Raw genomic sequence first — 17,822 nt, 5'->3', positions numbered from 1 at the left:
GTTCCCAGGACAGTGAGGAAATTCAATCTCTCCACCGAGTCCTGGGTTTTCCCCGGGGTCTCTTCCTAGCTGGACGTGCCTGGAACACCTCCCTAGGGAGGCAGCCAGGTGGCATCCTTACTAGATGCCCAAACCACCTCAACTGGCTCCTTTCAATGCATTAGGAGCAGCGGCTCTACTCCGAGTCTCTCACGGATGGCTGAGCTTCTCACCCTATATCTAAGGGAGACGCCAGCCACCCGTCTGAGAAAACCCATTTTGGCCGCTTGTACCCGTGATCTCGTTCTTTCGGTCATGACCCAGCCTTCATGACCATAGGTGAGGGTAGGAACAAAGATCACCCGGAAGATCGAGAGCTTTGCCTTCTGGCTCAGCTCTCTTTTCATCACAACGGTGCAGTAAAGAAAATGCAATACCGCCCCCGCTGCTCCGATTCTCCTGCAAATCTCTCGCTCCATCGTCCCCTCACTCACGACCCCGAGGTACTTGAACTCCTTCACTTGGGGCAAGGGCTCATTCCCTACCCGGAGTAGGCAATCCACCGGTTTCCTGCTGAGAGCCATGGCCTCAGATTTTGAGGCGCTGATCCTCATCCCAACCGCTTCACACTCGGCTGCAAACCGATGCAGTGACTGCTGAAGGTCACAGACCGATGACGCCATCAGGACCACATCATCTGCAAAGAGCAGCGATGAGATCCTCAGGCCACCAAACTGCAACCCCTTTCCTCCATGACTACGCCTCGATATCCTGTCCATGAAAATCACAAACAGGATTGGTGATAAAGCGCAGCCCCTGGCGGAGGCAAATATTCACTGGGAACGAGTCCGACTTGCTGGCAAGTATCCGGACACAACTCTCGCTTTGGGCGTACAGGGATTGGATGGCCCTCAGAAGTGACCCCCTCACCCCATACTCCCGCAGCACCTCCCACCGTATCACCCGGGGGACCCGATCATACGCCTTCTCCAGATCCACAAAGCACATGTACTCCCAGGCCCCCTCCAGGATCCTTGCGAGAGTAAGAGTTGGTCCGATGTTCCACGACCAGGACGGAATCCGCATTGTTCCTCTTCAATCAGAGGTTCGACTATCGGCCGAACCCTCCTTTCCAGCACCTTGGAGTAGACTGATAACCTTCTCAGTCGAAGGCAGCAGGGTCCCACCCTTGCTGTACACAGCATGGGTTCCCCGCTTCCCCCTTCTGAGGTTCCGGACGGTTTTCCAGAAGCACCTTGGTGTCGACCGAAAGTCCTTCTCCATAGCTTCTCCGAACTTCTCCCACACCCACTCTTTTGCCTCTGCCACGGCGCCCTTCGAGTCCGTTGGCACCCTACAACTGTTTCCAGAGTCCTCCCGGATAATATAACCTGGAAGGACTCCTTCTTCAGTCGAACGGCTTCCCTGACCACCGGGGTCCACCACGGTCAAATCAAATCAAGTCAAATTTATTTGTATAGCCCAATATCACAAATTATACATTTGTCTCAGTGTGCTTTACAGACTGTACAGGTTACGACACCCTCTGTCCTTAGACCCTCGCATCGCACAAGGAAAAACTTCCTAAAAGAAACCCCAAAATTAAAGGGGGAAAAATGGAAGAAACCTCAGGGAGAGCAACTGAGGAGAGATCCCTCTCCCAGGACGGACAGACGTGCAATAGATGTTGTGTGTACAGGATAAACAACATAGTACAAATACAACATTTGACAGAGATTATGTTGTGTTGGAAAAAAAAATTGAAAGTATGGATGAATCCAGGAAAATGTCAATGAGGCTTCACGGTGTCCAGCAGGACCAGGTCAGCAGGCGCTGTCACGATTCATGATCCTGACGTAAACTTTATCAGTGGCAACCTGCCACATGAGAGACAGACACTCCAGAGATGATACCCCGGATGGTGAGTTAGTAACATACATTTACATAAATGCATACAGATAGAGAGGGAGAAGAAGGGAGAAGAAGAGAGGGAGGAGAGAGGAAGAGAAGGAAGAGAGCAGGGAGGTGTCCCCCGGCAGTCTAAGCCTATAGCAGCATAACTAGGGGCTGATCCAGGGCAAACCTGAGCCAGCCCTAACTATAAGCTTTATCAAAAAGGAAAGTCTTTAGCCTACTCTTAAATGTGGAGAGTGTGTCTGTCTCCCGAACACAAACTGGAAGCTGGTTCCACTGGAGAGGAGCTTGATAGCTGAAGGCTCTGGCTCCCATTGTACTCTTAGAGACTCTAGGAACTACAAGTAACCCTGCAGTCTGGAAGCGTAATGCTCTAGTTGGTTTATAAGGTACTATGAGATCTTTAAGATATGCTGAAGCCTGACCATTAATTGATTTGTAAGTCAGGAGAAGGATTTTGAATTCTATTCTGTATTTTACCGGGAGCCAGTGCAGTGCAGCTAATACAGGAGTAATATGATCCCGTTTCCTTGTTCTTGTCAATACACGTGCCGCTGCATTTTGGATCAACTGAAGAGTCTTAAGCGACTTTTTGGGACAACCTGATAACAATGAGTTGCAGTAATCCAGCCTTGAAGTAACAAATGCATGGACTAGTTTTTCTGCATCATTTTGAGACAGGATGTGTCTTATTTTTGCAATGTTACGTAGATGAAAGAAGGCAGTCCTTGAGATTTGTTTTATGTGGGAGTTAAACGACAGATCTTGATCAAAGATGACGCCAAGATTCCTTACAGTGGTGCTGGAGGCCAAGTTAATGCCATCCAGAGCTTCTATGTCATTAGAAAATGTGTTTCGGAGGTGTTTAGGGCCAAGTATAATAACTTCAGTTTTGTCTGTGTTTAACATCAAAACGTTGCTAGACATCCAAGTTTTTATGTCCTTAAGGCATGCTTGAAGTTTAGCCAATTGATTGGTTTCATCTGGTTTAATTGATAGATATAATTGGGTATCATCCGCATAACAATGAAAGTTTATAGAGTGGTTCCTTATAATATTGCCCAAAGGAAGCATATATAAGGTGAATAGAATCGGTCCAAGTACAGAACCCTGCAGAACTCCAAGACTGACTTTGGCTGTCATGGAGGATTTATCGTTAACAAGTACAAATTGAGATCGCTCAGATAAATAGGACTTGAACCAGCTTAGTGTGGTTCCTTTTATGCCAACACAATGTTCCAGTCTCTGTAGTAGAATGTCATGATCAACAGTGTCGAAAGCAGCACTGAGGTCTAACAAGACAAGAACAGAGACAAGTCCTTTGTCTGATGCCAATAGAAGGTCATTGGTAACTTTCACCAGTGCCGTCTCTGTGCTATGATGAACTCTAAATCCAGATTGAAAAACCTCAAATAAACTATTATTATGTAAAAAGTCACACAACTGTTGTGCGACTGCTTTCTCAAGGATTTTAGCGAGAAAGGGTAGGTTAGATATCGGCCTATAGTTGGCTAAAACCTCTGGATCAAGACTAGGCTTTTTAATGAAGTGGTTTTATTGCAGCTACTTTAAAGGATTTTGGTACGTAGCCAGATAATAGAGACAGGTTGATCATATTTAATAACGAGGTATTAATTAAGGGTAAAACTTCTTTAAACAGTTTAGTTGGAATCGGGTCTAAAAGACAGGTTGATGGCTTAGACGATGAGATTGTTGAAGTTAGTTGGTTAAGGTTGATTGGAGTAAAACAGTCTAGATATATTTCAGGAGTTACAGATGTTTTTAAAATTCCAACAGTTGAAGTTAACTCATTACCAATTGAGGTCAGGAGGAGATTAATTTTGTCTCTAATAATTATAATTTTATCGTTAAAGAAGCTCATGAAGTCGTCACTACTGAGAGATATAGGAATAGAAGGCTCTGTAGAGCTGTGACTCTCTGTCAGCCTGGCTACAGTGCTGAAAAGAAACCTGGGGTTGTTCTTATTTTCTTCTATTAATGAAGAGTAATAAGCTGCTCTGGCAAATTACGGAGAGCCTTCTTATACGTTTTAAGATGATCTAACCAGACTAAACGAGATTCTTCCAATTTAGTGGAACGCCATTTACTTTCAAGATTTCTCGACTTTTGTTTTAGTTTGCGGATTTGTAAATTAAGCCATGGAGCTTTCTTTTTCTGTTTTATGATCTTCTTCTTTAGAGGAGCGACAGAGTCGAGTGTTATTCGCAGTGAGGCTGCAGCACTATCAACAAGATAATTAATTTGTGAGGGACTAAAGTTAGCATTGGAGTCCTCCATTATATTGATATTGAGTCCTGGTATTGAATTAAGTGCTGATGGAATCACTTCCTTAAATTTAATCACAGCACTTTCAGATAAACATCGAGCGTAGGATATTTTGCCTACTGGCTTGTAGTCCAGTAACAGGACTTCAAAAGTTATTAAAAAATGGTCTGACAAATGAGGATTATGTGGACACACTAATAAACTTTCAATTTCAACACCATATCCCAGAACAAGGTCCAGAGTGTATTCAAGGGTTACCGCTCCTTGAGGCACCTAATACCTTGAGACCACAGCTCCTCACCGCAGCTTCAGCAATAGAGGTTTTGAACATCGCCCACTCAGGTTCAATGCCCCCAACCTCCACAGGGATGTCTGAATAGCTCCGCCGGAGGTGTGAGTTGAAGATCTCCCGGACAGGGTCTTCCTCCAGACGTTCCCAGTTCACCCGCACTACCCGTTTGGGTTTACCAAGTCTTCCCCCACCCCTTGTTCCAACTCACCACCAGATGGTGATCAGTTGACAGCTCCGCCCCTCTCTTCACCCGAGTGTCCAAAACATGCGTCCTCAGATCAGATGATACGATCACAAAATCGATCATTGACCTTCCCCCCCCCTTTACCCGAAGGCGTAGAGAGGCGACCCTCTCGTCCACCGGGGTGAACTCCAACGTAGCGGTGCTCAGCCGGGGGCTTGAGCCCGACGTCTCACATATTGGGCAACTCCGGTGAAGAATAGACTCCAACCCCTATCCAGGAGTACGGTTCCACTAGTTCTGGCTCCTTCCCCCACAGAGAGGTGAGGTTCCACGTCCCCAGAGCCAGCCTCTGCTACCCGGGTCTGGTCTGTCGAGGACCCTGACCATCACTGCCACCCGTGTGACGGCGCACCCGACCCCAGCGGTTCTTCCTGTGAGTGGTGAGCCCACAGGAAGGATGGGTGGGAGGCACCATGTAGCTTCTTTGGGCTGCGCTATAGCCTGTGGCCTTGGAATTTGATCTCAAGCTGCATTCAGATAGTTTAATCCTGTGCAGTACAGTACACAGTAGATCAGGGGTCTTCAATGTTTTTCAGGCCAAGGACCAAGGAACTGCTGTAGTATGGAGCAGGGACCCCCTACTGTATATATTGTATAGAAGAGGCTTGAAGAGGTCCGTGTTTATTAAACATAAGCATAAAACAGTGATTAGGTAATTGCTAACGGTTGAAACTAGTAGGAGCATTGTGTGGTTTATATTTATGTTTAGAAAACCTTCACCTAACAGTAATGTGATTAAAGGTAACATTCAGTTTTCATTTTTTTAATTGTTTGTTTTATAGGTGGTTCCAGGGCTTCAACTGGGAGGGTTTGAGGCGTCACAAGCTGCTGTCTCCGTTGAGGAGAGAGGTGACACTATGACCTTTGTTTTCTAACAATGAACAAACACCATCAGAAAGTCCCACAACGATCTGTAGAAACAACATTTCAGTTCAATAGAATTTAGGAGAATGCAATCAACTGCTTTCATCTCTTTAAAACTGCCATGTTGATTATGATATTATTCGAGACATTTAATGGAAATTTGAGATTAAATGAAAGTGAAAAAGCTGATTGGACAAACCTTATACAGTATGTGTAAATGGATGGTAAGGGCATGTTTGCAGTGAATTAGCCTTTACCAACAAAAATAAGATTAGCACATTGTATACTGCGGCTCGTTAACGCAGTCTTGGAAAGGGAGGGCTGAGAGGAGGGATATTCAGTGTGTTGCAATCTGCAAACACAACGCTAGATACCGGCAGTCCTAAACACTGTCCCTTTAAGAAGTCTGTTGAGTTACATCGCTCTATACATGCCAAAGTATGAATTATTAGGTAGGAGCATTGTTCTAAGTCCACTTAGTGTTAGATTCTTGAGCGTAAAAAGTGCAGGACTGGACACATTGTCTCCAGTGATATTCAAGCTTATTTTAGCTTCATTTAGAGATCCCAAAACCACTTTGGATATTTGGTTAGGGTCATTGTCCTGCTGGAACACCTAGTTGCATCCGAGATTTCAAACTGACTATTGACGATGTGCTAAGGAATTCTGAGGTAATATTCTTCCTTCATAACTCCGTCCACTTTCTGCAATGCACCACGTCGGTAGGTACAGTGTCGTTAAGAAGGCTCACCTTCTCGCCTTTCCTCCTCCAAACATACCTCTTGTTATTGTGGCCAAATTTATGAAATAAATCAAACTGTCCCTGAGAAGTGTATGTAAACTTTTGACCTATACATACCTATTTTAAGTGTATCTGTCAGTATGCAAATTAAAGTGGCCCCATTACCATGATAAGGCTGTGTACTGACCAATGAGGAAGGAAAAAAATTGTGATTTCATGATGATTGTCCTTGTTTCTGCAGCTGAAGGGGCCGATGGATCACAGTCATTTTGACATGTTTCCTCCTGACACAGAGGAACCTCCTGATGAGCTGTCTGGTTGGGATAAGGACTTCTGATCATATCCAATTGAAGCACCAGCAGTGGATCTGACACACGATAACCCCACAAGATTATTTTTGGATTTTAACTCTCACAGCAGTTTACTTTAAATGGAGCACATGACCATGGCAACTGAGACAGAACGGGTGACCTGTTGTGAGAAAAGGAATGTTTGTCCTTTTTTGCAAAACCTTTACCGTAAAAACAGATAAGCATAATTACATTCAAATGAATTAGATAAAGATTAAGTGTCAAAAAATTTGCAGCATGGTCCCCTTCTGGGTATAAAAGTGTACTGTATTTACAGCTGCATGTGAAGTGCACTGTATTCCTGCAAACCTAAACTTAACAGACTGTAACAACGTGCTTCTCATATCCTAAACAAGGAAGTACTTCCTTTTATTTTCGCGTTATTTTACAAATCAATACATTTCAGATATAAATGCCATGAAAAGGCTATGCTAGGACCAAATATGTCCATTTGATGTGATGTCTGGTAGCCAAGTAAAGTAACCAATCTGGTTTATATGCCAACAGAGAATCGGGCCCACTGCTGGTGCCGTCACAAATCAGTTAGTGGCCTAACACGAGTCAAGAACAGAGAATTCTGTCATATGTTTTTCGTTTTGCTCCGCTGTGCGCATTGCGATCCTTTATTTTTCTGTTATATTGTTTCATCTTCATGAATTGTTGTCTCTGAATCACCTTCTTTCCCCAAATACTAAAGAGGGCCTGGATAAGTTGGATTGTTTAACAAGCATTCCCCACTGCTTTTTCTTTTTTTAAGTATTGATTGCACTGTTCAATACATATGCAGTAATAAAATGGTGGTTTCTGTTACTGTTTGTTAAAATTACCTTTGTCACCTTGTTACATCTCCTGGACCAATCATGATGGACAGCACTGCCAGCAACCCCTGAAAGTGCCTGGAACCTGGAGAATGACCTTCTGAGCAGTGCCCAAACTTAGTTCCAGGTCCCCAAAACAGCAGAAAAGAGAGCAGAAGCTATAACAGTGACTACATGTTACATTATGTTTCGTTAGGTTCTAATAGGCTAAATGTGACAACACATTATTGCATCCCTGAAAGGTGAAAGGAAGGAAATGTCAATTCAGTCTGATTATCAAGCCACAATTTACAATGAAACCTTGTAAATTGCATTATATTGTCTTCCTGCTTGAGCTAACAATAAAAGCCTGCGATTGACTGTATAATTTTGTTATATGAATCTAGTATTAATATAATTCTTACAAGTTTGTGCTCGTACATAAATGTAGGTACATATATGTATACTGTATATATATAAAGTGAAAATACAACTTATTGTACCATGTACAGACCCAAACTAACAATGGATGCATCTATCTACTAACAAGATGTCTTGTGTGTGTGTATCAAATGCCTGATATATTTTATTCCTCTGTGCCATAAAGAGAGAAAGTGTTACCAAACATCAAAATAGAAAAGTACATAATATTAATATACAACACAACATGAACATAATGTTAAGATTGTTATATATCAATTATATATATATATTTGACTCAATCCCACACACACCGTCCTGCTGCACTAAATACTCAAATGTGGATTATTCCGTTGCTGAAAATAGTCCCCAACAAATGCAAATATTTCATTCTGTTTGTTTAACATAGTTGTTAAAAACTACAGTGACCAGCTGTTTTAGGAATTTCTGATCTACATATTTGTGAGTTTTATTTAAAAGATGGAAGTTTTCAGGAGGAACCATTGGGCTTGGATCTGAGAGCCTCAGATCAGGAGAGAGTCTGGAGAGATTTTTTTCAGTTACAGTTTGATACCGGCTGTAATGCAGACTTTCACTTATAAATGTATAATCTCTAACTTCATCCTAATGACATCTTCAGGGTTATTTTGTCATACTTTACATGACATTACACAACAGTTTTCACAGGCTGGATTGTACTCTTATTGATTTGTTAGTATTAACTGAAGTTCTGATCACTTATTAGCTTTTTCCACAGCTTTTAACTACATCTCACTTTTTTTTTTTAGAGCAGATGGAGTTGTTGGCTAAGTTGTCATCATGTATGGAACTTCAGTCCCATGGTGGCAGGTTTGTGTACAGTGGAGGTGGTAACCCCTGTCATGTAATGTCCTTTGTCTTTCTCTGGCTGTCCAATCTAGGTGGGGAAATTGAAAAAGCAGTACTTGCCTCTCCCTTGTTAGCAAAGCCCTTAACACGCTCAGTGGTCAGCACATCAGACTGTTTCAAAAATGCTAACAACTTAAAGTTTCATGATTTTGCAGGTCTCTGCTCTCAGTTTTGCCTTTTGCCTGCTCATGTCATGTTCTGCAGTGGGTGTAATGATCCAGTGGGTGAACACATTGAATGCATCTGACACACATTTGTTAGTGAATTTTTGTGGAGGTGGAATCTAGAAAACAATCTGCTCATTGTTTTCAAGGTTCAAGGGTTCAGCTTTATTGTCATTATACAATACAGGATTGCACAATGCAATGCAGTTGCAGCCCCCACCATGCTACAAATATAGAAAACACATAAACAAATAATCAAATATTCTGAATTAGAATAGAATTTAAAAAAAAGGCAATCTGTGGTTGATATTAATAAGGTCCATCAGTGTTTCATTATCAGTGCAAGTCAGTTATGATCATTTCCATTGCCCTTGAGCAAAGCACTGTCCTCAGCCGGCCCCTGGCAGCTGCCCTGTGGCTGCTCACTACTCCTAAGAAGTTAAGAAAGCTCCAACCTTCAGCAGCAATCTCTTCAAGGAGAAAATAAAATGTTGCTTATTTTGGTTAGACTTACTCGCTGTGACCACCTGAGGCCACTCAAGACTGATGATAATTTCCGTAAACAGAAACAATTTAACAACATCAGAATTTATGTAACACTTAATGCATGCATGTGGCTGTCATAACTGAGCCCAAATACAGTGTAGTCCAGGGGTCGGGAACCTATGGCTCGCGAGCCATATATGGCTCTTTTGATGACGCGCTATGGCTCGCAGACAATTTTGAGCTGACATTTTTTAACATGATTAACAAGTAATAAACAATTATACTGTGTCATTTTAAAGTAAAACATTTAGCAGCGGATTTGTTTTAGTTCTCCCCTCTCCTTTCCTCCACTCTGTCTCTGACTGCACAGCGCACACACTTACACACGTGTGTGTGTGTGTGTGTGTGTGTGTGTGTGTGTGTGTGTGTGTGTGTGTGTGTGTGTGTGTGTGTAGCCCTGCCCTTCGCGAAACAGCTGAGGAGAAACTGCGCAAAGCAAGCAGTAGACCGGGGGGGTCAAACTCATTCACAGAGAGGGCCAACATTAAAAACTGGGACTACGTCGAGGGCCAAACACGGTCCACATGTATTGAACAGGATACACATAAAGTGCAAAAAGATATGGAACATATTTAAGTCAACTGCAGACGGGTTGCTGAGCAGTTCAATTAAAATATCTGAGCAGCAAAGTCGGCAAATGCTCTCAGTGCATCAGCAGAATGCTGTCGGGAACACAGCGGTGGAGATGTTTGTCAGTGTTTGGAAACACGTAGTGACCAAAGTTTCCTTCTGCATCAGAGTCTCCCACATGCAGCTCGGCATCATACATGTCCGTGATCACACGGCCCTGAAGCTGCAGGTTTAACAGTGAGATGCTTCGTTATGTCGCACAAACAGTCCAGCTCACATCGTCCCAGAGATCTGTGGTGTGTTTCCCTTTGCTTTCCAAAAACTTTCATTTCATTCACACATTTAGATACTTCCTCAAATGTCTTTTCCCGTGGTTGTGCCATGCATTGATTTAATTACCAAAACCGGCGGGCCAGTTATGACAGACATATGATATTTTCTCGCGGGCCGGATATAATAATAATAATAATAATAATAATAATAATAATAATAATAATAATAATAATAATAATAATAATAATTTGTATTTGTAAAGCGCCTTTCAAAGCTAAAAGCAATCTCAAGGCACTAAAATGCAGGACAACAACAAAAACAACACCAACAACAACAGACATAAGAGGTTAAATAGGTCATAATTGCCTTGAGTTTGACACCCGTGCAGTAAACACTGAAATATGAGATAAATAACGTAAGCGTTTAGTTTATTTAATAAAAGAGCACCTGTTCAATGCAACACTGATACCTCTATTAGTACTCGGAGACGTGTTATTCTTAAAAAAAATGCATGCATAAAGTTGTGTTCAAATTGATTAAATACAGTATATCTCAAAAGTGAGTACACCCTTTAGATTTTTGCAAATATTCTGTTATATCCTTTCAGGGGATAACATTATCCTACTGAAACTTTGATATAACTTAAAGTAGTCAGTGTGCTGCTTGAATAACAGTATAGATTTATTGTCCTTTGAAAATTACTCAGTACACAGCTGTTAATGTCTAAACAGCTGGCAACAAAAGTGAGTACACCCCATAGTGAACATGTCTAAATTGTGCCCAAAGTGTCAATATTTTGTGTGACCACCATTGTTATCTAGCACTGCTTTAACCCTCCTGGGCATGGAATTCACCAGAGCTGCACAGGTTGCTTCTGGAATCTTCTTCCACTCCTCCACGACGACATCACGGAGCGCACGGATGTTGGACACCTTGCACTCCTCCACCTTCCTCTTGAGGATGCCCCACATGTGCTCAATTGGGTTTAGGTCTGGAGACATACTTGGCCAGTCCATCACCTTAACCTTCAGCTTCTTCAGCAAGGCCGTTGTCATCTTGGAGGTGTGTTTAGGGTCATTATCATGTTGGAAAACTGCCCTACGGCCCAGTTTCCGAAGAGAGGGGATCATGCTCTGCTGCAGGATGTCACAGTATATATTGGAATTCATGTGTCCCTCAATGAAATGCAGCTCCCCAGTGCCGGCAGCACTCATGCAGCCCCAGACCATGATGCTGCCACCACCATGCTTGACTGTAGGCAAAACACATTTGTCTTGGTACTCCTCACCAGGGTGCCGCCACACACGCCGGACACCATCTGACCCAAACAGGTTTATTTTGGTCTCATCAGACCACAGGACATGGTTCCAGTAACTCATGTTCTTGGATTCATTGTCTTCAGCAAACTGTTTGCGGGCTTTCTTATGCATCGGTTTCAGAAGGGGCTTCTGTCTGGGGCGACGGCCATACAAACCGATTTGATGCAGTGTGCGGCGTATGGTCTGGGCACTGACAGGCTGACATCCCACTTCTGCAACCTCTGCAGCAATGCTGGAAGCACTCGCACGTCTATTTTTGGAAACCAACCTCTGGATATGACGCTGAGCACGTGGACTCAACTTCTTTGGTCGACCCTGGCGAGGCCTGTTCCGAGTGGAACCTGTCCTGGAAAACCGCTGTATGATCTTAGCCACTGTGCTGCAACTCATTTTCATGGTGTTGGCAATCTTCTTATAGCCAAGGCCATCTTTGTGAAGCGCAATAATCCTTTTTTTCAGCCGCTCAGAGAGTTCCTTGCCATGAGGTGCCATGTTGTCCAGCATTCAGAGAGAATTGTGCCCAAAACACCAAATTTAACAGCCCTGCTTATCATTTACACCTGAATCCTTGTAACACTAACGAGTCACATGACACCAGGGCGGGAAAACAACATCATTGGGCACAATTAGGACATGTTCACTATGGGGTGTACTCACTTTTGTTGCCAGCTGTTTAGACATTAACAGCTGTGTACTGAGTAATTTTCAAAGGACAATAAATCTATACTGTTATTCAAGCAGCACACTGACTACTTTAAGTTATATCAAAGTTTCAGTAGGATAATGTTATCCCCTGAAAGGATATAACAGAATATTTGCAAAAATCTAAAGGGTGTACTCACTTTTGAGATATACTGTATATGGCTCTCAAAGAAATACATAAACAAATATTTGGCTTTTATGGCTCTCCCAGCCAAAAAGGTTCCCGACCCCTGGTGTAGTCAATATTAAATTAACAATTTACCTGAGTTTGACAAGTCAAAATGTTGTGGTAATAGTCTTTAAGGTTAATTGCTTTTTATACATATGTATAGTTGTTTGTTACAGCATAACACCTGCCTGTCAACCACTTAGTAATCAATCATGCCATGTCAACATCATTATTCTTCATCGTAATTATATTCTATATTTTACTGGGAGCCAGTGCAGAGCAGCTAATACAGGACTAATATGATCCTGTTTCCTAGTTCTTGTCAATACACGTGCCGCAGCATTTTGGATCAACTGAAGATTCTTAGGAGACTTTTTGGGACAGCCTGATAATAATGAGTTGCAGTAATCCAGCCTTGAAGTAACAAATGCATGGACTAGTTTTTCTGCATCATTTTGAGACAGGTGCCTTATTTTTGCAATGTTACATAGATGAAACAAGACAGTCCTTGAAATTAGTTTTATGTGGGAGTTAAAAGACACATCCTGGGCATCCTGGTAGCTCAACCAGTAGCACAGGCGTCCCATATATAAAGGTAGAGTCCTTGCCACAGTGCCATTGGTTTGAGTCCAACCTGTGGCCATTTACTGTATGTCTTTCCCCTTCTCTCTCTCCCCCTTTCACAATCTGCACTTCACAATCATAAAGGCATGAAAAGTAAAAAAAAAAGACACATCCTGATCAAAGATAATGCCGAGATTCCTTATGGTGGTACTGGAGGCCAAATTAATGCCATCCAGAGTTACTATGTCATTAGAAAAAGTATTTTGAAAGCGTTTGGGGTCAATTATGACCTGTCTGTGCTTAACATCAAAATGTTGCTAGACATCCAAGTTGTTTTGTCCTCAAGGCATGCTTGATAGATATAAATGGGTATCATCTGCATAACAATGAAAGTTTATAGAGTGGTTCCTTATAATATTGCCCAAAGGAAGCATGTATAAGGTGAATAGAGAAGGTCCATGTACAGAACCTTTTGGAACTCAAAGACTGACTTTGGCTTGCATAGAGGATTTATCGTTAACACGTACAAACTGAGATCGCTCAGATAAATAGGACTTGAACTGGCTTAGTGTGTTTCCTTTTATACCAATATAATGTTCCAGTCTCTGTAGTAGAATTTCCTGGTCAACGCTGTCGAAAGCAGCACTGAGGTCTAACAAGACAAGAACAGAGACAAGTCTTTTGTCTGAAGCCAATAGAAGGTCATTGTTAAAATCTCTGTGCTATGATTTACTCTAAATCCAGATTGAAAAACCTCAAATTAATTATTATTATTTTAAAAATCACGGAACTGTTTTGCAACTGTTTTCTCAAGGATTTTAGTGAGAAAGGGAAGGTTAGATATTGGTCTATAACTTTGGCAAAAACCTCTGGATCAAGAAGAGGATTTATTAGCCAGATAATAGAGACAGGTTGATCATATTTAATAATGAGATGTTAATTAAGGGTAAAACTTCTTTAAACAGTTTAGTATTAGGTCTCGGTCTGTTTTTATGTTATGTTTGTACTTCCTGTTTTATTTTGTTACTTACCTGTTCCCTCTTGTTTCAGTTTTTGCTACTTCCTACCCCCAGGTGTTTCCAATCCGGTCATTAGTGTCTCCACCTGTGTCTCGTTGCTCCCGCCCACTTCCTGGTGTATATAGTGTGTGTTTTGTTTGTCTGTTGTTGACAGTTCGTCTTCGTACATTGATGTCAAGAGTTCCAGCGTTAGTCCCGTCTTCCTGTTTCCCATGTGCGTGATTGACCGGCTTCCTCGACCCTGTTTCCGTCTCTGCCTGATCTAATGATGGGCAAATGAAGCTTTTGTGAAGCACTGCACCACTTCAGCCAATTGTTTTGGAAATGGGTTCATTACTCGAAGCTTCAGGTACAGTGACCTCTACTGGCGAAGTGCAAGGCTGCAGTGAATTTAAAGTATCTTTGCCTTAAATTCTTTGATGCACACATCTAAGACTGAATATCATGTTCTATTTAAAAATAAAGATTGTTTGTGTTATTGAGAAGAGTGCTAGGGGAAAAATGTGGGTTTATTAGGCTTTAAATGATAGTACAGTATAAGATTGGATAGAGATAAGGGGAATGAAATGCAACAGATGGATGGACACTGATTGGATTCGAACCCCAGCTGCTGCGGCAAGCCTTTAATTGAGGCAACACCTGCTCTACGAGCTGCGCCACTGGGGCTGCGCATTTTTATGTGGGATGTACATTATTCTTTCAACAGATTTAGATCTGGTTTCTTTACTTGCACACAAGGAACAGATGATGCTGGTGTGCATAAAAATTGTTTTGCTAGTTAGCTGACTCCATAATGATCAAATACAAATGTAATACCAACAACTCAACAGCAATAACGCATACTACGACAACCCACAAATTGTGCATTGTTTAGAGCGGTTATGAAGTGTTGAGGCGCTCAAATTCAAAACTGTCTCAACCTGTCAGAATCGAGACGAGGACAGCGAACCAGTCCGGTGATTCATTCAGGAAATGAAGCAGTTATTGCTTCGGACGTCATATGTCACGTGATTTGAAGCACGCTTCGAAGCAGTGGTTCTATGTAATTGTAGTCCATAGTTTGAATTTGTAAGTTAAGCCACGGAGCTTTCTTTTTCTGTTGTATCTTTTTTAGAAGAGTGACCGAGTCGAGTTATTCGCAGTGAGGCTACAGCACTATCAAACAAGATGATTAATTTGGGAGGGACTAAAGTTAGCAGAGGAGTGCCGATAGAATCACTTTCTTAAATTTTGCCACAACACTATCAGATAGACATCAAGCGTAGGATATTTTGCCTACTGGCTTGTAGTCTGGTAACGGGACTTCAAAAGTTATTAAAAAATTGTCTCATAAAAGAGGATTATTGACAAAGTCTGGTTGAAAGGAATAGCATGGGTTGGCAACCTGGTGCTTTCTGTTCTGTAGTGGCTGCTTCTGACCGACTATCACTACTGACATGCATCAATCAGGGACAGAAAGTAGACCTTTGAGGCTCCATTTTACTTTCCTTTGTTTGTATGACGTGTAAAAGTGTTTCTAGCTTTTCTGGATGGTAGGAACACTTTTGACTCAAAGGAGGGGCTTCCCCACTCAACAACTGCCTGTCTTTTGTGGGGTTCTGCAGTCCTTTCCTTGGGGAAAACACACCTGGCCAATCATGGCATCAAGTCTGCATTATTCTTGATTTATTGGTTTCGGTAATGTTGTTCTCTTAAGCAACATTACACACACACTATACAAAGCAGACTCTCAATTGTTTATAACATTTACAATATCATATACAATAAAAAGTTATGAAATATGTGTATGTTTCATATTAGTTGGATTGTTACAGATTTTGACGCATTCTAATGGAAACTATATAAATGTCAATATTATCAACAGAGAATGTATAATGCAGTTAAATTATGTCAGTGTAGATCATATTACACATAAGCCTCATCTTAATTTTGTGCGAACATGTACACCGCATATACAGTTTGAGTTTCACGTAAACACTTTTCACCCTTACATGCAGCAAAAACATCTCTGATGCAGAAGTCCTTTCCTTTAATACGTCAGTTTTTTCCTTCTTCTTCATTCCCTTCTTTTCCTTCTTCATGGTTTATTTTCCAGTCTTGAATCATCTCTATGTACCTACATGGCGTCCTCCTCTTCTCCATGTGAGACTAACAGGACCTGGTCTGAGGAGGAGACAAAGATAGAGGGCAGAGTTTAGAAAAGTATTTCCAGAAAATGGTTATATAACCACTAAAAATACAAAACTCAAATGCATTGAGTGGAGGGAGACTTTCACTAAGTGGGTTCAGTTACCACACCTTAACCATGCCTTAGGCATGGCCACCATGCAGGCTAAGCAAGGTATTCCAGATGTCCCTCTCCCCAGTAAAACGTTTACCAGCTCTTACCGGGGGATTCCCAGGTGTACCATAGCCAGACGATATTTACAGTATAATCTCTCTAGCGTGTTCTGGGTCCTACCCAGGTTAAGTGGTTATTTGTTAAGTTGGAAACTACATGAAAATTCAGAAATGTTATTAATTAAAAGAAATGATTTTTCTGGTGACTATTGTTCTTATAAACAAATATCATGTGCAGACCCAAACCAAAGTCTTATATATGACCTTCTTCTTCTCTACCATAGGGAACCACTGTTATCCAAAAACTATTAAAGATAAAAAGAAGTCTGCACTACCTGGGTGTTTATTGTAGCCAAGGGAATTCCAATTTGCTCTGGTGACCCAAGGCAATCATGGAGTTCCTGTTTCTGCCAGCAGGTTCTTCTGGTTCCAGATCAGGCCTGTAAAGAAGAGGAGACAGTTATTACTGCGAGCTACTGGCTTTTTAATGTATCTCTAGGACATCAGGGACACGCCTCAGCCTCGGATTATGAGAAAACATATATTGTTCTTATTATTCCCAAATGGCTACCCTCAACCATTGGCACAAAGTTGGAAGAACACTGTTTAAAATATTATTATTATTGCATGCTGCAGCATTAAGATTATCCTGCATTGAAGTGGTCTAGACCAAACCAGGAAAAACTGCTCAATCAGTTCAATCAAACCGTCAGTATATGGACAGAGGTCGTAGATCATTGTTCATGTTAATTTAGTATTATGGTCCATATACAGTTTTTATAGAATATACAGCAAATCAAATCAAATTAAATCAAATGTATTTATATAGCCCAATATCACAAATTATACATTTGTCTCAGTGTGCGTTACATACTGTAGAGGTTACGACACCCTCTGTCCTTAGACCCTCGCATCGCACAAGGAAAAACTTCCTAAAAGAAACCCCATAATTAAAGGGGGAAAAATGGAAGAAACCTCAGGGAGATAAACTGAGGAGGGATCCCTCTCCCAGGACGGACAGACGTGCAATAGATGTTGTGTGTACAGGATAAACAACATAGTACAAAGACAACATTTGACAGAAATTAATTACATTAATTACAGCACAAAGCATAGTTTGTATTCCTCACATGTAGAGTTGTGGGCAGGACATCTTCAGTGGGGTGGGAGTCAGTCCCAGCCTGCTTTGGTTCCTCAACTTAGTTTTCCTCACCAGGTCTTTGACTCGGCCCCATGTATAGTTTTCACTTAGCTGAACACAAAGACACACAAGAACAACAATTTAATACAATTGTACTTTTACTTTATTAAGTTCAGCAGTCACTGGATCGGTTTGCAGCCGAGTGTGAAGCAGTTGGGTGATTATAACCATGAAGTTCA

At 41.8% G+C, this 17,822-nt stretch overlaps 2 protein-coding genes across 5 annotated transcripts in view; one reads left to right on the top strand and one right to left on the bottom strand.

The window, feature by feature from the left end:
- The window catches only part of prkg2l (protein kinase cGMP-dependent 2, like), a 34,565-nt gene extending 27,084 nt beyond the window's left edge, over window positions 1-7,481 (top strand). For 3 of the 4 annotated variants that reach the window (XM_029449453.1, XM_029449452.1, XM_029449454.1), the window contains 2 exons: window positions 5,498-5,564; window positions 6,563-7,481. In XM_029449453.1, coding sequence (XP_029305313.1) covers window positions 5,498-5,564; window positions 6,563-6,658 — 163 coding nt within the window. In that variant the 3' untranslated portion in view covers window positions 6,659-7,481. Of the gene's footprint in view, window positions 1-5,497; window positions 5,565-6,562 lie in introns of those variants that run through there. The other variant, XR_003833504.1, reaches the window with a different exon arrangement.
- An 8,275-nt stretch (window positions 7,482-15,756) lies between these two features.
- LOC115020179 (uncharacterized) overlaps window positions 15,757-17,822 on the bottom strand; it is a 47,760-nt gene continuing 45,694 nt past the window's right edge. Inside the window, exons 6-8 of the mRNA XM_029450127.1 lie at window positions 17,573-17,694; window positions 16,778-16,882; window positions 15,757-16,265 (exon numbers count right to left, since the gene is read on the bottom strand). Of these exons, the coding sequence (XP_029305987.1) occupies window positions 16,786-16,882; window positions 17,573-17,694 (219 nt within the window). The 3' untranslated portion in view covers window positions 15,757-16,265; window positions 16,778-16,785. The remainder of the gene's footprint in view (window positions 16,266-16,777; window positions 16,883-17,572; window positions 17,695-17,822) is intronic.

This window comes from Cottoperca gobio, chromosome 15 (genome assembly GCF_900634415.1).
Source record: "Cottoperca gobio chromosome 15, fCotGob3.1, whole genome shotgun sequence".
Classification (NCBI taxonomy): Eukaryota; Metazoa; Chordata; class Actinopteri; order Perciformes; family Bovichtidae; genus Cottoperca; species Cottoperca gobio.
The sequence above is the reverse complement of the archived record's forward strand: the minus strand, read 5'-3'. Positions and strand labels throughout refer to the sequence as shown.